The sequence below is a fragment of the Prunus mume genome, linkage group LG3, assembly GCF_029339155.1.
Source record: "Prunus mume cultivar Tortuosa linkage group LG3, ASM2933915v1, whole genome shotgun sequence".
NCBI classification, from domain to species: Eukaryota; Viridiplantae; Streptophyta; class Magnoliopsida; order Rosales; family Rosaceae; genus Prunus; species Prunus mume.
The window spans coordinates 279,810-301,750 of record NC_142700.1 but is presented as its reverse complement, the minus strand read 5'-3'; the positions used below and the strand labels follow the sequence as shown (position 1 = coordinate 301,750).

The window sequence follows — 21,941 nt, the reverse complement described above, 5'->3', positions numbered from 1 at the left end:
CCAGCAACAAAAGTGCTGGGCAGGAGTGGGGCCAGTGGTGGGCTGGCCCGAGCTCCAACTTGCGGGCTAAGGTGACGTCGGCGTTCTTTTAAATTTTTAACTTTGGGCGTGCAGCGTTAATAAAAATTTGACGCGCCACCGTGTCTCCCAACGACTCTCTTCCATGTGGTGACTCTAGCCTCTTGATCCCCTTTTTCCAGCAATCCAATAGCAGCCAATTTTTCCCAATAAAAATCAGAATAAATTTTAAAAAAACCCGCTATAGTGCCCCCCAACGACTCTCTTCCACGTCGCTGGCTCTAGGCTCTCCGATCCCTTTTTTTCCAGCAATCCAACGGCAATCAATTTTTTCCCAATAAAAAAATTGAAAAAAATACTGAATTTTTCTTCTATAAATATCAACCAATACTCTTCACTTTTAACACCAACTTCTCATACATTTTCTTCTCCTACTACTGTTATTCACTTTCAAGTTATTTTTTTCTGTATCATATTATAGGTTCTTCTAGTGAAACCGGAGGGGCATGGAGCATGATGGAAGATGTTAGCTTGTGTAAGTCTTGGCTCCAAATTAGTCATTGCCCCGTAACGGGCAATGAGATGAAATTCTGTCATATGTGGAAAAAAAATTCATCATGAATTTTGTGAAAGGGTAATTGGTTTGACCCGTACGGATCAGACATTATCTAGTATGTGGAAAATTCTTAATAAATAGTTGGCAAAATAGAGAGATGCCTTGGCAAAAGCGATGAACAACCATAGAAGCAGGGAAAACCTTACTAGTGAGGTAAATTATTTGTAATTTTCGTTTTATTAACTTTTATGTCATATTAATTTTTATTTAAATCTTTCTTGCAATTTATATATTTTGTTAATATTTCTTGTATTTCCAATATTAATATGAATGTTTCTTGCAATATTTATATTCTGTTTTGCATTTCTAATAAATTGTTAAAGTTTCTTGCATTTCCATTTTTTTTTTTATACTTGTTGTATTGCCAATATTTTTTTTAAGTTTCTTGCATTTCCATTGTTTTTTTTTTGTTTTTTTTATACTTGTTGCATTGCCAATATTCTTTAAAGTTTCTTGCATTTTTATTTTTTTTAATAGATTGTGCAAGCACAAATGTGGTTTGATGCTACTGGGCAAGGCAAAAAAAGTTTCAACCATACCCTATGTTGGGAGGTGGTGAAGAATTGTAAGAGATTCCAAATTATTCCAACGGGTCCGACGATAGTCTTGAACAAGACGCCACTCCATAAGACACCGGCATCGGATTCACCTACGGATTCCCTGATGAGTCAAGACTCACCTATCGAAAATATTCCAAGGCCTATTGGGAGGAAGGCGGCGAATGCGAAGAGAGGGAGTAATTCTACCAAAAATGCATCTAAATTTTTGGAGGAAATTTCAAAGATGCAAGCCATGAGAATTGAAATGGACATGAAACAACAAGAGCACGATAGGGCAATTGAAGTAGAATATGCAAAAGAAATGGAGTATGTACATCAAGAAATGGAGTATCTATGCCAAGAAAAGATTGAAAAAAAGGATCAGGAAACCATGGCCATGGATACAAGCCATATGTCCCCTGAAACAAAACAATTTTGGAAGGTAGAACGAAGAGATGTTATGAGACGAAGACTTTTTCGTGACGATGGACGTAGCAACACAGATTGGTTAAATGATCAAAACCATTAAGTTAGTTTGCTTGCCTTTCATTTCATTGTATTTTTTGTTTTGTTTAAAAAATTAGTGGTAATTCATGTATTTTATTTTATGAGTTGTATTGATTTTCTTTTAGTGAATAAAGAAAATATTCAACAAAATTCCTTTTTATTCAAAACATTCCATACATAAAAAGCAAACCACAACCAAAGCATAAAAAATAAACAAACTACAACTAAAGCATAAAAAAACAGCAAAGCATAACTAAAAATACAACATAAACATAATACATTAAAAAAAACATCTTCACTTTACTTCATTCACCTTCATTGCCTTTCACTGCCCACAAATACTCCATCAAGTCAACTTGACCATGTTCATGAATATAAGACGATTGCATCTCCGTGTAATGCTCAATCATACGAGGTATGAAACTACCGTCTCTAACCAACGGATCATGCTGCACTGGTTCTCAATTTGGCCCCATGGGTTTTTCATAAATTCGTGTTAAGGCCATGTTCATGAGATCTGGTTCATACACTTCATCAGCATCGTAATCATACTCATCTTCCACAATCATGTTGTGGAGGATGATACAAGTCATCATTATACTTCTAAGTACCTCCTCGTCAAATAGACGCGTTGCGCCCCTGATAATAGCCCGCCGGGCTTGAAGGATACCAAAGCACCTCTCCACATCTTTTCTATACCCCTCTTGATAGGCAGCAAAAAAAATTTCCTTATGGGATCTGGGATGTGGAATTGATTTCACAAATGTTGTCCACCTTGGGTAGATACCATCAGCTAGATAATACCCGTTTTGGTAGATGGTATTATTGATTTGATATGTGATATTTGGGCTTTCACCTCTCAGAACATCATTGAACACCAGGGATTGACCCAGGACGTTCAAATAGTTTTGAGAGCTGGCAACTCCAAAGCGTGTCAAACCCATGTATCAAAATCAGCAATTGCTTCGAGGATGATGCTTTTTGCCCTTCCGATTGCCATAATCCCCTTGCCAAGCGGTTGGACAATTTTTCATTGCTAGTGTATGCGATCAATGCTACCAATCATTCCAGGAAATTCACGAGACTCGGCTTTTTGTAGAAGCCGTTGCAGGTCCATGGGCGTAGATCTGCGCAGTAGTCCCTCGTGTCGGATTTTTCAACGCATCACAAAATCGCACCAAGCTCATCAAATCTCATCCACGATCGCAGATGACCCATACGCCAACATTCATTATCACGGTGTGAACTTTTGCTCGGGAAAAAGCCCCAAATTTCCAGCACAATTTTTCTTTTGAACAAATTATTCATCATAATTACAAATATCATGCATGACTTTATTAAACAAATAGGGTTGCATTCTATATCTCACTCGAAAATGAACATCAGAGTATAGAGAATGTGGGATAAAATAATCTTCCTGAAGATTCTTATCCCGATAATGTCTATGTCTGTCCACATTCGGGGCACACCTTCTCGTGAACCATGGCGGCTCTGGTTTTCTTCCTCCAGCAAAGCAACGACCATGCCAAGTTGCTCATCTAGTTCTCTCTGCGCCCTTTTACTTGCAACTCGTCGACGCATTCTTTCTCTTCTTTCTCACTCTTGCCTCTTCAAAACCTCTTGCATGTCTGCCATTGAAAATGGAGAATGAAATCTAAAATATGAGAAATGGAAATGTAGAGAAGATTTAGTATGGGAGGTATGAGCTGAGTCTATGGTTTTGTAGAAAAAATTTAGATCGATAGATATGACACGTGGCACAATCTTAGAGGGTGAAAATTTTATCTGAAATTTAAAATTTAAATGAAATTTATCTGAAATTTGAATTTTGAAATGTATCTGAAATTTGACATTTTGAATTTATCTGAAATTTGAATTTTGAAATGTATCTGAAATTTATTTGAAATTTGAAACCGAAAATCTTATCCGATATGAATAGTATTGACACATAAGAACTCAAAAATCTTATCCAAAAATATTATATAAATTAATTGTTTAAGTAAATAAAGTTGTGAAAAAAACAAAAAAATAAATAGTATTTGTCATGGCTAAAGTCTTGAAAACACACTTTCTTTGCAGCTACTATTCACGTGAATAATAACTGCCTAGAGCTCCTTGCCATGGCAAGGGGCTAACCGGTAGAAATGCTCTAAATATAAACTGGACTGCTGCTAATTAAACATAAAATGACCCAAGATTGAAGATGATTTACATATATTTAATTTATGTCCCTGAAACTCCAAACCCAAATGAACTTGACCTCAACAATATTCCGCTGCGCACCATATCCATATGGGAAGTCACATGACTGTGCAGCCTTGGGGATTTTCTTCACTGAAACAGTCAGAGCGGCCAACACAATAGTCAGTATTGCAGCTCCTGCCACCGCCATAACTGTCGTACACAGGCCTTCCATAGTAACCATCATACTGGATGCATGGGGCTACTCCACCATAGCCAGTCTGGCATGGCCCACCAGGATGCCCATGGTAACAATCCACACAGTACGCGTTCACGTTCACTGGAACAGGCGGAGGCCCAGGGTTTGGTGGGGGGGCTTTGGGTTTCTCAGGTGCAGATTTAGGCTTCTCGGGCTCTTTGGGCTTCTCTGGTGCAGGCTTAGGCTTCTCGGGCGCTTTGGGCTTCTCTGATGCAGGTTTAGGCTTTTCTGGCTCTTTGGCTTTCTCTGCCGACGGTTTGGGTTTGTCTGCCGGCAGTGGTTTGGGCTTCTCAGGCTCTCTGATCTCAATGCTCTTGATGGCTCCCCCTCCTTTGCAGCATATCCTGTCCCTTATCTTCTCTGGACTGCAGCATACCACTTTGATGACCACCTGGTTTTGCTTCTCGTCGTATATCTGGTCTCGTATTTCTCTTGTTCACAAAATCCAATTCCACAACACACACATTTACTCAGTTTAATTACATTCTTTTTGGTTTTAACATGTCTATGTGACTATGTCTATGGAGGGAATTATACAAAGGAAAAGATAGAGAGACTCACGAGGGAATTTGCAGAGAACTTTTTTGACCTTCTTATAGCATTTGTGACACTGAAGGTCCACCTTCAGCACCATTATCGTCACCTGAAGTGAACCCATTTACAATTAGGGAACAATAAGCAAACTACAATTAAGAATTTCAGAAAAACAAACAAATAATAATATTATATACAAGAATCAAGATGGCTGCTGCTCCTGGACCTGCTGTGGTGCCCAAGAAGATGAGAAAGTAAGAAACTTTATGGATGGATGGTGGTTTGTAGACAAAAACAAGTGGAATGAGGTTCTGACTTGTGACAGGGAAGAATCATGATGAGTAAGTGACAAAATCAGGAACAAAACTCGGTGGAGTCTTGCAGATATTAAAAAATAGCAGCCACAAAACTTAAATAAGAGCTAGCTACGCCTCAGCCAGGCAAAATCATCAACTGGGTTTATCTAACTGAGCTGAACCACAACAAAAAGAAGAGGAAAACATAAACTTCACCAATTACCAACCTTTTCTTTTTCTGCCATTGCAGTGTGAGTGCGTCTCAGATCTGAAACTCAGCTGAAATGATTGAATGGGGCTGGAACTCACGGGACCAACTTGTATATATATATATATATATATATATATAATTATATTACAAATATATATATATAATTATATTAAAAATATATATAATTATATTACAAATATATATATAATTATATTAAAAAATATATATATAATTATATTACAAATATATATATATATAATTATATTAAAATATATATAAATTGAGGAATTCGGTAGAAGAGGGAGCAGAGAGGCACGTGAGTTGTTTAGTAGAGTTAGTTAGACGGCTGGATTGGTTACACAGTTAAGCTTTGCTTAATAGGTATAAAGTGTAATAGTGCTGGAGCTTAAAACAGATTAAGCAATACAGAAATCAAGATTTGCAATTTCTCTCTGTTTCTATTTCCTTCTTCTTCCTCAGATATCTTCTTCAGACTTCTCTGAATATGTTGGTTCACATGGTATCAGAGCCCTCAGTGGCTTTCACATAATCAATCAATCCGTTCTGCGATTTCTCTGTCTTTCAATCCACTCCTTTCCTCATTCTATGATTCTCTGATTTTCTTCCATATTTTCTCTATTTCCTCGCCCAAATCCAATTCTAGGGCTTCCTCTGATTTTCTTCCCTGTTTTCTCTCTGCTTCATCATGGCTTCTTCTTCCTCCATCAAGATTGATGTCCTACTCAATATGGTTATCATTTATCTTAGCGACAATAATTTCTTGAAGTGGAGTTTTCAATTGGAGTCTGTGTTGCAAGGGTATGAGCTTTTTAGGCATTTCGATGGCTCTATAGTTCAACCTCCAAAATTTGCAATCTTGGATGAAGAGGGTGTTACTTCTCAAGCCACTGTAGGTTACAAGGAATGTTGCAAGATGTGAAATTCTTTCTACCTAATCCTCCTGTTGTGTATTGTAACAATCTATCTGCCCTAGCACTTAGCTCCAATCTTGTCTACCATTCCATGATCAAACATTTGGACATTGACTTTCATTTTGTGAGAGAGAAAGTTCAGAAGAAAGACTTACTTGTACAATATGTTCCTACAGAAGAGCAAGTGGCAGATGTATTCACAAAGGGATTACATAGTCCTATATTTTCACAACATTGTAATCATCTTCGATTAGGGAATGTAACAGGGTAGGGAAAATATTAACTATTGATATTAAACAGTTAGTAAGTCAGGTGTGCAAGGCACGTGAGTTGTTAGTAGAGTTAGTTAAACAGTTGGATTGGTTACACGGTTAAGCCTTGCTTAACATATATAAAGTGTAATAGTGCTGGAGCTTAAAACAGATTAAGCAATACAGAAATCAAGATTTGCAATTTCTCTCTATTTCTATTCCCTTCTTCTTCTTCAGATATCTTCTTCAGACTTCTCTAAATATGTTGGTTCGTAAGAGAAGGAAAGGAGCAAGATTTGATCTGATTCAAGATGTTTATTATGAGTTTATAAATTGTGACAAAGTGCTTGCTAAGAAAGAGTGGAAAGATGTGAGCACAATGTATTTCGTACACAAAGGTCCAATGGGATGTGAACACGTAGTTATTGGAGGTTGATTTCATTTCATGGTATGATCATTGAAGCTGTTGTTATATGAGGGTAGTGATGGTGGTTTTCTTCGATCGCTAAAAGTTGCCGAGTTTTGCATTTGCATGTGCTGGCTTAAAGCTTTGATTCACCCACCTCACTCACCCTCCGACCTTTCCAACTTCCAAATATTATTTTAAAGTAAATATTCCACCAAAGTATAGTTATTTGCATCCTAATCTAGTCATAATTGAGTGCTTAGAACATCTCCATGAAACTCTCCAAAATTTACTCCAATTCTCGCTAAAATAGCTAATTACTTAAAATTTGGTTTCTCCAGCAATGCTTTTTATTTTAGCTAACCTCAAATATTTTATTATTTTAAATTTATTAAAAAATTAAAAGAAATAACCCAAAAGCTAATTTTCTCTAGACCCCATTCAACCTTTTTATTTTCTTGTCTCTCTTTCCCTCTCTCTCTTGCGCAGCTTTCAGTTGGCGAGCCTGAATTTCTCTTTCCCCATCGTTACATGTAGCGATCCAAAATAGTGAAAGCTAAAATACCGAGAGAGGTAGCGAGGCGACTGGAGGGCAGTTTTTCCTTCTTTTTTGCTAAAATGGCTAGGGATAAGGGAGTAGCGATGCAACTGGAGATGCTCTTAGAGCATCTACAATCACACTCTCTATTTTTTAGTTAAAATTTAGCTAAAACACAGAAAAGTTATTTTAGGAGCTCTCTATAAAATTTCAACTTCAAGCATACTCTCTAATTTAGAGAGTTATAAATGCTATAATTATATTTTCATTCAATATAAATGGTCCATCTATATGAAATAATAATATAAAAATGGACAATATTTAAAGGTTTAAAAATTTTAAATGATATGAAATGAACAACTAACACACACATTAGGAAGTAATTAAAGAAAAAAGCATGTGCAGTGCAGCGGTTGTGCAATGGAAACTTGTTTATTATTGCATTGAAAATTGTAGCAGCAGCAACTTCATTCATCTTCATGTAATGTAGGTACAATGAATAATAACCTGATTGTGACTTAGTCCTCCACCACCAACAACCAACTTTATTGATCACTTTTCTTCTCCTATAAATATGAACTAAACCAACACCGACACTGGACTGCTGCTAATTAAACATAAAATGACCCAAGATTGAAGATGATTTACATATATTTAATTTATGTCCCTGAAACTCCAAACCCAAATGAACTTGACCTCAACAATATTCCGCAGTGCACCATTTCCATATCCATATGGGAAGTCACATGACTGTGCAGCCTTGGGGATTTTCTTCACTGAAACAGTCAGAGCGGGCAACACAATAGTTAGTATTGTAGCTCCTGCCACCGCCATAACTGTCGTACACAGGCCTTCCATAGTAACCATCATACTGGATGTATGGGGCTGCTCCACCACAGCCAGTCTGGCATGGCCCACCAGGATGCCCATGGTAACAATCCATACAGCACGCGTTCACGTTAGGCGGTGGGTAGCCTATAGGTACATGCACAGGTGGAGCTGGAGGTGGAGGTTTGGGGTTGTCTGCCGGCGGAGGTTTGGGGTTGTCTGCCGGCGGTGGTTTGGGTTTCTCAGGTGCAGGTTTAGGCTTCTCGGGCTCTTTGGGCTTCTCTGGTGCAGGCTTGGGCTTTTCGGGCTCTTTAGGCTTCTCAGGCTCCTTGGGCTTCTCAGGTGCAGGTTTAGGCTTTTCTGGCTCCTTGGGTTTCTCTGCCTGCGGTTGTGGTTTCGGTGGCGGTGGTTTGGGCTTCTCAGGCTCTTTGATCTCAATGCTCTTGATGGCTCCCCCACCTTTGCAGCATATCCTGTCCCTGATCTTCTCTGGACTGCAGCATACCACTTTGATGATCACCTGGTTTTGCTTCTCGTCGTATGTCTGGTCTCGTATTTCTTTTGTTCACAAAATCCAATTCCACAACACACACATTTACTCAGTTTAATTACATTCTTTTTGGTTTTAACATGTCTATGTGACTATGTCTACGGAGGGAATTATACAAAGGAAAAGATAGAGAGACTCACGAGGGAATTTGCAGAGAACTTTTTTGACCTTCTTATAGCATTTGTGACACTGAAGGTCCACCTTCAGCACCATTGTCGTCACCTGAAGCGAACCCATTTACAATTAGGGGACAATAAGCAAACTACAATTAAGCATTTCAGAAAAACAAACAAATAATAATATTATATACAAGAATCAAGATGGCTGCTGCTCCTGGACCTGCTGCGGTGCCCAAGAAGATGAGAAAGTACGAAACTTTATGGATGGATTGTGGTTTGTAGACAAAAACAAGTGGAATGAGGTTCTGACTTGTGACAGGGAAGAATCATGATGAGTAAGTGACAAAATCAAGAACAAAACTGGGTGGAGTCTTGGAGATAAAAAAAATAAATAGCAGCCACAAAAGTTAAATAAGAGCTAGCTACGCCTGAGCCAGGCAAAATCATCAACTGGGTTTATCTAACTAAACTGAACCACAAAAACAAGAAGAGGAAAACATAAACTTTACCAATTACCAACCTTTTCTTTTTCTGCCATTGCAGTGTGAGTGCGTCTCAGATCTGAACCTCAACTGAAATGATTGAATGGGACTGGAAGCAGAGAGGAAGAAGGAGAGGAGCAAGATTTGATTTGATTCAAGATATTTATTATGAGTTTGTAAATTATGACAAAGTGCTTGCTAAGAAAGAGTGGAAAGATGTGAGCACAAAGGTCCAATGGGATGTGAACACGTAGTTTTTGGAGGTTGATTTCATTTCATAGCATGATCATTGAAGTTGTCGTTATATGAGGGTAGTGATGGTGGCTTTCTTCGATCGCTAAAAGTTGCCAAGTTTTGTATTTGCATGTGCTGGCTTTGATTCACCCACCCCACCCTCCGAACTTTCCAACTTCCAAATATTATTTGAAGTACAGTTATTTGCATCCTAATATAATCATAATTGGTAGTCTTCGAGGGAGGGAGGGATCTGCCTGCCAACATTATTTCAATGAGACCCTCAAAGCAAAGCAAAGCGAAGTAAAATTATATTCTAAGCTACATACATATATGATAACGGTCAAGTCTCTCAAGTGCAATTATTGATGCACCATTGCATTGCATTGCATTGCACGGTTGCACCCCCACATGGCACATGGCACATGGAGATTCCTCCAGTTGTCTTTAGATCTAGTCCTCTACCTAGTAGGTGCCACCCATCTTGGACTAGTAAGAACCAAACTTCGATTCATTTTTCTCCTGTGGAGGATACATATCACCCATATGTCCAGTAATTCGATTTCAATCACGGGATCTCAGCTGCACAGGTATATTTATATTATATTCTCTGTAATGTTCTGGACGCAGGGATGTCATATGGATGATCCAAAATCAAAAACAGTGGGCTCCAGAAGAGAAAACCATGGCCGGTTGCTCGGATAGCGGTTGAAATGTCCAAATTTCATACGCACGCAAGTGATTCAATCCGATTCGTCTTTTTTCTCTTAATTTATTAGTATAGCATATGAGAAAGTTAGCGAAGGCCAATAGCATATGAGCTAGCTTGCTTGATGGATGTGGTTGCAGAATGGCCTTCTTGGTTTGAGTTATAGACAACTAAGCTTGTACATGTCACGCATCACGATTGACATGTGTGCATGCTGACTACCGACTTGTCCAGTTGAAGAAGCTATCCATAATTTGAGCACTCAGTCTCAGAAGCTATCCATAATTTGAGCACTCAGTCTCAGAAGCTATCCATTATTTGCACTCTCAGACTCAGAAGCTATCCATAATGAATTTAACTGATTCAAAGTGTTTTGCTTGCTGTTTGGTTATTTTCCTAATTTTTCTGATCCGAATAAATAATATAATTATTATGGGAATTTTGTTGTCCCTTGCCTCTTTATGAAGCGCCTTCCATTTTAGCTTTGTCTCCTTGATTTGATTCTAAGAATTAAAAAAATTCATTATTTCAAATTGATGGCCTGCATTTATATATATGATAAAAGTGTTTTGAATTTGGTAGCTTGGTGGTTACAAGAGGACTATAGAAGCGAAAGGCCAATCCATCTGACGTCGTGCACAAAGAAAAACTTATCACGTAAGGTAAAGTCCTAGAGAGAGAGCAGACTCTCATATCTACAATTTAATAAATGTAGCCTCCTCCTTTACCTACCAAAGAGGTAAAGAGGGTTTTTGTGATAAGTCATAGTAAGTGGGGACAAAGATTAGGCAGCTTTTGGCTCCATGCATGCCTCACAAACTTTTCTGGTGCCGACAATTCTCACCAATAATCCTACGAAGAATGGCCTTAGCTGCTTCAACATGCCCAAAATTGGGCTGGGCCACCTGCTGCTCGCACTTCATACCCCAAACTTGTGCTAATCACTAGAGACCCACTGTGGAAAACCCATTGAGAGTTGGGTTGGGTCGGGTCCAACATTTGAAAACAGAAGGTAAAGTGAAAGTAGGAATGACAAAGCCCATACAAGCTTTATTGGGTAGGGATAATATATCAAACTCATGATCTTAGTGCATCGATAAATGTTCTTAATCACTTAAGTTAAAATTCAATTGCAATGAACATTTATGTTTATTGGTGTGTTGTTCATAATTGCTCTTCATACATGAAAGTTAGCAATACTCCCCATATATATATCCTCGCTCTTTAAATCTTGTGCCATTTGAACTCTGGTATCTCTGTAAGCTGAACTACCAAAAAGGAAAAAAAAAAAAAAAAAAAAAGGAGAATTGCATTCAATTCACCCCAAGGGAAAAGAGTTAAGCAAATAAAATATCTTCCCGACCCGCCACAAGTCCAACTCAAAGGCAAACGTAGCTAGGGCAATTGGGTAATGGAGCCTACCAACAACCTGTAAAGTCTGGGCTTAGCATGTATTAGTATATATGGGTAGATGGAGGAGTTATTGGGTTTCTGTATGGTCAAGTTTCGGCTTAAATGGCCTCCCCTTGTTTTTTTTAAAATAATTATTTATTTGTTGGGCGTGTTCGGAGGGAGGGGAGTCATCTTTCAAGTTGCAAGCAAGTACAAGGACCACGGCCACCACTTGTCAATTTAGGAATGGTGAATTATCACGAGCTTTTGCTTTCGGGATTCTAATATCACAATCAGCTTTTGATCCATATACTTTCTCTTGGCTTATTTCCCGTCTCCTGTTTGATGCATGTTGAGCCTACGTTTGGGCTTAGGCGCACATATTACAGACAGCAAGCCACGTACTAATCATCCAGTTCCTATTACTAATAACGTCGAGTCATGCATATTTACCTAGGCTCAATGATCAATCATTAATTCCTGATTGTTAGGCGCTTAATTCGTTAATCACATAAAGAGCTGATTGTACGAGTGCTTCTTCTTCAGCTAGTGATCCAATCCAACCAAGCTTTGCCCCATTGTCCAGGCTCCAGCCATTACTTTGAGTGCTAAACATTTACGTGCCGATGAGACACATTTAATAGAATTGTGAGTGTAATGTACTAATGTGTATGATTGATTGGGTGCCGTTAGGTAAAGACAAGAAACCCTCCAAATAGTAAATACCAATCACCTCCTTTTCCTTTCTTTTATTTTCTTTGTTTTGATTGGTTGTTGGTTACTAACTTACAAGGCTAGTCTCACTCATGGCATGGAATGGATGATGGACGGCCTCACCTCAGTCATGGATGACGATGATGCTTATCAATGCAATACCACAAGTTACAGACGCATGCATGCAGAAACACACAGACACTCGCAGACAGACAAAAGAAAAGACCCTAGTCATCATCAGTCTCTCTCTGAGTGAGTGGTTTTCCTGAGATGGGTCCCACTGGATTCCACCATCAAAGCAAAGAGAAAGTGAGAGAGCCTCTGCCCTTTACAGATGCTGATCCTGATGATATGATTCTTCTTTGTTTCCCAGGCCAACGACCCTGAATGTCACTTGGGCTCCTTCCCTCCATCCATCCTCTACTATTATTAGTATTCACATATAATAATATACTGTCAGTGACTTGCGTGAGATGTGACAGCCTTATTTCCCTGCTCCACATATAATATACTTGGTTCTTTTTTCTTTTCCTCCCCAGGAATCACATACTGGTTTTTTCTTTTGTCTTCCTTGTAAAATAAATAATTAGCTGTCTTAATTAGGCTGTTAAGTAATAAAGTGAGTGTGGTATGATAAATGTGGGCTGGGCTGTTTTGGGTTAACCATTCGATTATTGTTGAAAACCATAATCTGACTGATATTGATGAGATGTTTGGAAAAACTTTTTGTTAGCTAGTAATGTAGGAGGAGAATCTTACCTTACCTTATCATCAGAATTCAGAGTTTAGCCTCATCCTTTGCCTTTTCGACCGTCTAAACATCTCATCAATATCAAAGCAATAATTAATATATAACATACAGCAAAAGCTATAAAGTACAGCTAGCTAGCTTTCCTGTTTTGTCTTTTGTCTAAGTAAGGTTTTCTGCTTTTTAATTAAAGTTAAACCTTTTCATAAGAAATCATATCGTATGTTTGTAATGTATTCATTAAATTGCCTTTTTGGCGTAGAAAATGATCGAATTGAATCAACATTTTTAATTTGACAATGAATTAAAATGATCGAATTTTATTCCTCACCAAGGAATTGAATTGAATGAATGACATTTTATATGTAAACATTCAATACTTTCTTACCATCGTTTCCCTTTTTGTCCGGGTAAAATGATTTTTGTCCCCACCCTGCCTTTAATACGAACAGTACCATGAAGACACCCACCACCATGCAACTCATTTTGAAGGAAAGCAGGGGCAATTTGGCAGAAGCTGAGTCAGCAAGGACGGTAATCTAGTCTCTGCATTAAACAATTCCACGTCAGATATGTAGAATTCTCACGTAACTTAAATGTCCTTTAGCTTCCCTCCTTCCCCACCCACACCACACCCCAAAAGACCCCAAAGGGGGGAGAGAGAGAGAGAGAGAGAGATTGAAGAGCTAGAGAGAGGAGTGAGAAAGCTAATTAAAACCAAAGAGTGAAGTGAACTGTGAATACAATACTCTACTCTACTCTACTCTTCATTATATTTTGGGTGCTAGCTGCAGATTGCACAACAAGTTTAGTCACCAAAGAAATGGGTGAAGTAAGTATTTCTTTTCTCCTAACACTAACATATATATACACTTCTTTGTATCGTTAATCGATAACACCAGTAGTGTGTGTTTGAGATCTTGATCTACCACTTCTTCAATCGTGCTTTCATTTCATGGATCTTCTCTTTGGGTCTGCAAACTCGACCCTTTTGATGTGCTGCTTCCGACTGTTTCTTGTGTAATAGTATTTACACATTATTACTTTCTGTAGCTTCATGTAAAAATGGCATTTAATTGATTTTTAATATTTTCTGTGTGGAAACCAATTAAAGGAGAAGAAAGAGGAGAAGAAGGAGGAAGAAAAGAAGAAAGAAGGCAAAGAAGAAAAGAAAGAAGAAGAGAAAAAGGAAGAAAAGAAAGAAGAAGAGCCTCCGGAGATTCTACTCAAGGTCGATATGCATTGTGAAGCTTGCGCAAGGAAAGTTGCTAGAGCCTTGAAGGGTTTTGAAGGTAACTATTTCTTTTTTCTATATTTTTACCTTTCATAGAATTCAAACCTTAAATTTTGAATTCTAATGAGCTAGGAAAGTATACGTAATTCAATTTTTATTAGAGAGGGCAGTTCATGTTTAGCACGTTTTTCTTGAAGAAAACATTTTAAAAATATATAATTCATTCCTAAACTAACCACAAAGAAATTAAAAGGTTTACAAATATAGAATAGAATACACGCGTAGGAGGTGATGGGTGAAATTGTGGTTGTGGTTGGACGGTGCAGGAGTGGAGGATGTAACGACAGACAGTAAGGCAAGCAAAGTTGTGGTGAAAGGCAAAGCGGCGGACCCCATAAAGGTGTGCGAAAGATTACAAAAGAAAAGCGGCAAGAAAGTGGAGCTCATTTCACCTTTACCCAAACCTCCCGAGGAGAAGAAAGAAGAACCGGTTAAAGAAGCTGACAAGGAAGAGAAAAAAGAGGAGGTAATTCTCTCCAAAACCTGCTTTTACTCACCCTCTCTTTAACTTTAACTTTACCGCCCATAATACGAGATTAGAGTATAATTAATATCAGTTATTAACCCATCACCCTTTACTGGAACTGAGATGATAAACAAAAGTTGATTAAATTAATTAATTTTAAGTAGGGTATGGATGGGCACGACACACATCACAGTTCCCTAAAACAGTGAATTTTGAAAGTGCTGTTTAAATTATATGCTGACATGAAAGTAACAATTCAAAATGATACCCCACCACCTTCTCCTCCTCCACACCAGAAAAGGCACATTTCACAAGACTAGTCACCACTCGGGCTAGCTTTAGCTACCTCTCCTCCGCAGGGACCAGACTTATGCTGCTAAGCTAAGGGTTTTGACCTTTCATTCACCATCCACCATTTTGGGTGTCACGACTCACGGGTACATGAAAACCCGTATATATAGGCATAAATTAATACAATAATTTTAAAAATAACTCAACACAACACACCTACCTATAAGTATTAGAATTAACCTATAACTTTTTTCCTTTTTTCTTTCGGTTGGTATTTATTCCTTGTATTGTATACAGTATATATGATTTCATAAACAAATCTGCATATGCATGCACTTGCAATGCCTTGCCTTCGAGGCTGCTGCTTGTCGTGTATTTGCAGGATCTGTTTGTATTGTATATATCATATATATAATATGTACCCCACTCCCTCCCATTGGGAGCTGCGTCTGTTGGCATCACATGTCCACCATTACTCCTGCCCCTTGGGCCTTGCTACTGCATCAACTTTAAACAAGTATATTATATATCTATATAATTAAGTAAACTAGGGCGTGCATTCGAGAAATCAAAATTGTATTTGGACACAAGTCTCTTAGCTAGTCAGGTTACAGAAAGAAGACAAAGTAGTTAGACAAAGAAATCAAAATTGTAGAGAGAGATGATGCTTAATTAGTAAAATTTGACCTTGTTGTTGTAAGAATCAAATTATTTGATTTAGATATATAATCATATTATTATTTGTGAGGGGTATTAATTGTACAATTTCATATATCTGACCAGTAACTTATTAATTCAATCTACATATATATTGTCAGCCTCCGGCTGCTGTTACAGTGGTATTAACAGTTCGAATGCACTGCGAAGCATGCGCCCAACTTTTACAGAAGCGAATCCGAAAGATCAAAGGTATATCTTATATCATCTTCCATTATATATTATGCACTCTTTCAATAAGTAAAAGATGATTTTACCCACTATATATATGGTAATTTTATTCAAATGAAACAACTACTAATAGTGATGGGGGTCATAGGATTTAATGCCTGGGAGGATGGGGTAGGTAAGAATGCCATCCCAACCTAACAGCAGGACCCCTGAGCCCGAGGGTATATTTTCTGAATGTGCATAAAAGGGCCGCCTAACTTGGCGAAAAACAAAATCCACATCCAACTATAAATAAGGCTAGCTGATATAGTTACTTTTTTATATATCCAAGAATTAACAGTAACTAGTTGTTGGTATGAAAGCTTACTGGAACATGTACAGATAACCATATATGCATCTTGCTGAGGAATAATGTGTTATTGCAGGTGTGGAATCAGTGGAAACAGACGTCGCTAACAATCAGGTTGTAGTAAAAGGTGTGGTGGATCCTGCCAAGCTTGCTGAGGAGGTGTACAAAAAAACCAGAAAGCAGGTTTCCATTGTGAAGGAGGAAGAAAAGAAGGAAGAAGAAAAGAAAGAAGAGGAGAAAAAAGAAGGAGAAAAGAAAGAAGGGGAGGAAGACAAAGGATCAGAGGATAACAAGATTGATATCAAGCGGACCGAATATTGGCCAACAAAGTTCTACTCGGATTATTCTTACCCTTCCCCGCAGATTTTCAGTGATGAGAACCCTAATGCCTGCTCTGTTATGTGACCATAAATAAATAAAGCATGACTCTAGCTAGTAAGCATGCAGTAAGATATGCCTGCCTGCTGCCTCCCTATATATGCAATTTTCTACGTCCATGTGCGGTAACTGATAAGAGACAATATTGCAACCTAAAATTAAGAGTCTATGCCACCCTTTCTTGGCATGCTATGTGTAATTTATGTCTAAATTGCTGTCTGTTGGTCTGAGGTTTGAAGTATATGTAGTCATGCAATAATGAGTTCCCTCTGGCCTAAGTTTGTATATCGCATATGCTCTAGCTATCTCTAAACTTGTGAATTTTTGGTGTATCTACTCAAGTGACGTATAAGTCAAGAAGCCTCTTTCCTTAATTTTATTCTGCGTGAATTATTAGATGCGAAGATCTCGGAACAAGACCCTCTCCTCTAGTGAACCTTCTCTGTTTCATGGATTTCAACTTTCATGATCAGGTTGACTACTACGCTCGATCCTCTTTTTTTCTTTCTTTTTTTCAAACTTGAACCGTCTTTTCAGGTTGGCACTTCACAGTCACATAGCATTTTAAAGTTGCTTTGCCTTGTGATTAATTACCATTCCTCAGACTCTTGTCAGATAAAGGAGATAAGGCAAAAGTGAAAAATAATGTAAAGCAGTTTGAGTACAGGTTGGTACGTACCGAACATATATATTGAGGATCTTTGGGATAATGAAATGAAACAATGGTGGGCTTAATTAGGAAAATGTAGGCAAGCCGGTGAATCTAGAATTTAAATTTCGAGCTTTGGACTTGGACATATATTATATGAATGACAGGCTAAAAAGAGAAGAGAAGGTTGGACATATGTTGTACTACTAGTCTATACTAATTGAATGTGGGCAGAAATCAAGTGCAGTGGCTCGAATACTATTAAGGGTACAAATTAGTACGAGTAGTGCAGGCAGTGGAAGAAAATTGGAAACTGAGTCAAAATAAAAGGTGTGGTGAATGGCTGACGAAAAACCCCACGGAATTGTATAGTTTTGCACCACCTATAAAAAGCATCTGATCAAGAGAGAGGCCATGGCACATGAGCCGCTCGTCTCGTTAAAGATGCCGATGCCTCCTGGCTGCGCTGGTGTGTGGTGGTCTAGATATGTCAACGTACATGTACAATAAGAATATATATTTGTCAGGCCGTATATAGTCAGGAGTAGTACCACACAATTGTCAATTGTAATGATGGCCTGAGATGAGATGAGATCCCTCTGCTCTGCCACTCGATATCATCCAGAAGAGAATATGGAATTAATTGGTCCAAATGGATGGAACATATCTATCTAGTTCTTCTAGTGTAGTGTAGATAAAAAGGAAGAAATATTATGGTTGATGGTTGGTGCTGCTGCTCTACACTAGTGCGTCCATGACTTGTGATGGGAAGGCTGCAGATGATCACCCATAAATTAACAAGTATTCGTTGCCCAACCTAGTTACGTTTTTAACATACTCATTTGGGCTTCTCAGCCTCCCATAGTTTTGGAACATAACATTCATCAAACTGACGCATTCATGTATAAAAGAATATACAAAAATAACATTTATCTAGTTATTCTTCCTGGAATTGATACACACACACATATATATACTCATTGTGAAATGTGAAGTATATATATATATATATATATATATATATGTATGTCCCAGCGGACTTTATACAAAGCAAAGCAACTGAACAAGCACAGCAGTGGACCACAAGGCCACTGTGAATTTGATGGAATATATATAAAGCTAATGGGATGGAGTGATCTTGATTAACCGAAAGGTGAAATAGACTGGTGGGTGGAGCGATCGAGCGTGCATATATAGATATATGATCCTTAGCTTGCCAGGTTTCTGAGGCTTGGAATCCTCCTCCTAATAAACTCATAGCAGGCTCAATGGGAATGGCAGTCCACTTATATATATATAAGTTGGGCCTCATCGAGTGGTGACAGACGAAACATACCGTTTTAAATTTTGACATGCATAACTTAAACCCTATAGATAGATAGAATCTTCTTTTTGTTTGTTTGGCTTGTGCTTTTGGATGGAATATGTATCCATCTATCTATCTATCAATATGTCGCTGGCTCGAAAGGTGGCCCGCCGTGAGACATGATGCAGTGAGGGTGAGGCCCACCTATTTTTGTTTTCTGGTGGTAGATGCAATGTCTTGTTTTCTTTCTTTCTATATCACCATTCCTTCTGGTTCACCACCACCATGTGGAATTCTTTGTCCCTAATTATATATACCTATTCGGATTCCTTCTTTATCAAGCCAGCCACTCATAGGGTATAGCTAACAAGCATGCCTTATACTTAGTGTGAACGCTGCGAGAGTTTGCTTAAATTTGTAAGTTGTATCTACGAGGAGGACTACGTTTTAACGTTTAGTTTTGATTTGAGAGAATATACATAACAATTATACCTTCATACTAATAAATAATTGGAACATGCAATGCAATCAGTTTTAACATTTCATGCCATGAAAGGACATGATCACACGGGTTCCCTTCATTAACTAGTTGGAATTGGCCCACCACCAATTATCATCCCCTGTCCCTACCTCATCACAAAATTATAATTATTCTACAACTACACTTGAAGTTCCTATTATATATAATTAGTGTCGATTAATCAACCTTGAAGAGTTAATATTTATTACTAGACCTTTGACGGTAACGCAACAAATTACTCCTCATTACAAACCCAAAAACAAAGTAACAATATTAGCTAATAGAAAATCAGATTAGATTAGAAGCAAGTAATATTATTATTGGTGGTGTCAGAATATGCATCAAGTTTGTTGATATGTTTTAACTTCTGTATATATGTTTATTGTAATTTTGACGTGCGACGGTGCGAGCCCTTTTTTATCCTTTCCATCTTTAATACTAATGATATTAGTCGGATGGATGAGTCAATGGAATGAATTTTAGATATAAATAATTAGGCTTCTACCAACCTAATAATTAAAGATATAATGAAGTACATATTATATATATATATACGATTTGTTTTGGATCCATCTAATGATTGAGATAGAGTACGTAGGTTGAGATGAAGTTATCGAAAGCTCTATTTCTCCTCGTCTGATCTTGTTATTCTTTACAGAGGAGTGCCAGAAGATGAAGCCGTTGCAACTCATATTACAATGAAAGTGAAGCACAAGTACCTACCTCTGACTTATGTATGACTATGACAACCCTAACTCTTGTGGTATGCGATCTCTAATATTGGTTGGAAAACACGTGTGTTATCAGTGCCATGGTGTGATCTTTTAAAATCTAAGTGCATGCCTACTTTTGCAATCTCTTGTTTTGGAGATTGAGGAGGGAGGAGAGTGGTGAGTGCTGAATGAATCTCAACTGCTGATTTGAGTCAACCCTAAATTTACGAGTTAAGAGGACTCGCGGGGTCCACTCATAGCGGTGGGGCCCTCCTCCTCCACTCTTTCGATTCGAGTCACTGTGTAACTCTGGTGTTTGTAAACCAACGGTTTCGGAGTCTCCCATGTGTCCGTCCTCTCGCTCGCTCTGTATAAAATGCTGCAAAGGGGGTCCATCTCATCAAGTTAGTCTTGATTGTTCTTATTTCTCCATAAAAAATAAATAAGTAAATCCAACTTAGTCTTGGTCTCTTTGCAAAAGTCTACTGTAGGCCCCACCGCCACAACGTATGAAAGCTAGCGCAGAAGACCTCTTGCTCCCCTCTGGTATGTGATTGTGATATCCTTCTATTCTTCTTTCCAATGCGAATGTCAGTCGCACTCACATCGGAAATTCAATCCAAGTGCCACAATTCCACACTAACTTGTAGTAACTGCACCCTCCTTTTCTTGTTAATTTCTTTCCAGCAGAAATTTGAAAATATCACAGGTATATAGTATCATTGTCAGTTCGTAAGTTACTCAATTTAGGAACAAGTACAAGTTCATTGCTATAAATTATTAACTTTGCCACGGCATAGCCTAAGTCTAGTTTGGTGAAAAAATGACATTAATTTGCAAACCAATAATTTTAAGTTCGAATATCTATAAAATTTTGATAGTATGTGTGAATTCGTACTTATAATTTTTTATTATAAAAAAACTATTTAACAGTGTGATGGTGGGCTGGTTGAATCCGCCCGAATTACTGGTATTTGTTTAGTGCGTGGTATTCACGAGCCCAAATTACTGGGCAATAATGTGAAATCTGAACACAATTATAGATTTGATTTCTGCTCGAATGTAAAAAGACGTTGGATAAGCACAGACCTAGGTGTGACATGGAGACGATTATCCGGGTCCCACTTTTACAAATCATGTGTGAAGCCAGAGATGGTTTTTGCTAAACACAAGGCAATTGTGTGCAAGGCGTTTGAGGACACGTGATGTTCACACGCGCAGTAAAGTTGCGGCGACCAACCATGGCCATTGCCGTTGCCACTCCCAAGTCCCAAATGAATGATCGAATCCACTACCACCATTTGCCTTGCTGTCATACAATTTTCCATCCCTTTTCGCTAATCTAAACCTAAAATAGAATTAATCTTTTGTATTGGAGGCCAATAATTACTCCGCAATTCCAACCCCGAAAAAAAGAAAAATAATAATTGCGGACTTGATGAAATTACCAAAACAATGTTCAACGCAGAGCACTGTTGATTCCGAAAATTCTTACGCAATGGGGAGGTCAAACGTTTTGCCACGTGGATCCCATAATGTTTGGCTTTTAGAACTCCAACAGCTTGAGCTGCACACGAGCTTTTATCTTGCGTGGCAATGTTACTGGTCTGACATGGACCTTATTATGCGGGTCCTTCTTTGGCAGCCCACGTGTAAAAGGGACGTGGCTTTTGTGGAGATTGAGACGTTTGTACTAACTAAAACATGCCACACGCCCTCAGGGAAAGTGGTTCACACGCGCGAGGTAAAATTTGTATTTACGACCCAGTGCCACTGCCAACTAAACCAAATCAAATCATGGCTTACTCCTTACATGACAAGGGCATTAATTGTTTGTGAATTTCAATGCACAAAAAACAAGAAAAAGATATACAGGCCTTTTTTATTTTGTTCTTGTAGCTCAACTTATATGTACATGTATTGTTCTTTCAATACATACGATATATAAGAAAGAAGGTTCGAACAAATCACCTTATTGTATAAATAACTTCTCTCAATGATTATACGTACATATTTTGTCTAA

General features: G+C 38.2%; 3 protein-coding genes across 5 annotated transcripts; 1 reads left to right on the top strand and 2 right to left on the bottom strand.

Annotated features, from left to right (window-relative positions):
* Positions 1-3,830: 3,830 nt before the first annotated feature.
* On the bottom strand, positions 3,831-5,313 carry LOC103324354 (uncharacterized). Of its 2 annotated transcripts, none has more exons than XM_008226402.3 (3): positions 5,178-5,313; positions 4,682-4,763; positions 3,831-4,549 (listed from the first exon to the last, which is right to left on the bottom strand). In XM_008226402.3, the coding sequence occupies exons 1-3, from the start codon at positions 5,193-5,195 to the stop codon at positions 3,981-3,983; spliced, it is 669 nt and encodes a 222-aa protein (XP_008224624.2). In that variant the 5' UTR covers positions 5,196-5,313; the 3' UTR covers positions 3,831-3,980. The 2 variants fall into 2 exon arrangements, with proteins under 2 accessions (XP_008224624.2, XP_088904249.1); XM_089048123.1 differs by lacking the exon at positions 5,178-5,313 and adding an exon at positions 4,852-5,126.
* A 2,388-nt stretch (positions 5,314-7,701) lies between these two features.
* On the bottom strand, positions 7,702-9,510 carry LOC103324353 (uncharacterized). Of its 2 annotated transcripts, none has more exons than XM_008226400.3 (3): positions 9,306-9,510; positions 8,807-8,888; positions 7,702-8,674 (listed from the first exon to the last, which is right to left on the bottom strand). In XM_008226400.3, the coding sequence occupies exons 1-3, from the start codon at positions 9,321-9,323 to the stop codon at positions 8,031-8,033; spliced, it is 744 nt and encodes a 247-aa protein (XP_008224622.2). In that variant the 5' UTR covers positions 9,324-9,510; the 3' UTR covers positions 7,702-8,030. The 2 variants fall into 2 exon arrangements, with proteins under 2 accessions (XP_008224622.2, XP_088904992.1); XM_089048866.1 differs by lacking the exon at positions 9,306-9,510 and adding an exon at positions 8,977-9,254.
* A 4,173-nt stretch (positions 9,511-13,683) lies between these two features.
* Positions 13,684-17,104, top strand: LOC103324356 (heavy metal-associated isoprenylated plant protein 7-like). Its single transcript, XM_008226403.3, has 5 exons — positions 13,684-13,896; positions 14,179-14,356; positions 14,625-14,824; positions 15,934-16,024; positions 16,429-17,104. Exons 1-5 carry the CDS (start codon positions 13,888-13,890, stop codon positions 16,755-16,757), a joined length of 807 nt encoding a protein of 268 aa, XP_008224625.2. The 5' UTR covers positions 13,684-13,887; the 3' UTR covers positions 16,758-17,104.
* The last annotated feature ends 4,837 nt before the right edge of the window (positions 17,105-21,941 follow it).

Bases quoted from the DNA above. Each gene is read 5' to 3' on its own strand.
- LOC103324354 (XM_008226402.3), bottom strand. The intron at 4,550-4,681 runs GTGAGTCTCTCT...TGTGAACAAGAG, and splicing joins AGTTCTCTGCAAATTCCCTC to AAATACGAGACCAGATATAC.
- LOC103324353 (XM_008226400.3), bottom strand. The intron at 8,675-8,806 runs GTGAGTCTCTCT...TGTGAACAAAAG, and splicing joins AGTTCTCTGCAAATTCCCTC to AAATACGAGACCAGACATAC.
- LOC103324356 (XM_008226403.3), top strand. The intron at 14,357-14,624 runs GTAACTATTTCT...TGGACGGTGCAG, and splicing joins AGCCTTGAAGGGTTTTGAAG to GAGTGGAGGATGTAACGACA. The intron at 14,825-15,933 runs GTAATTCTCTCC...ATATATTGTCAG, and splicing joins AGGAAGAGAAAAAAGAGGAG to CCTCCGGCTGCTGTTACAGT.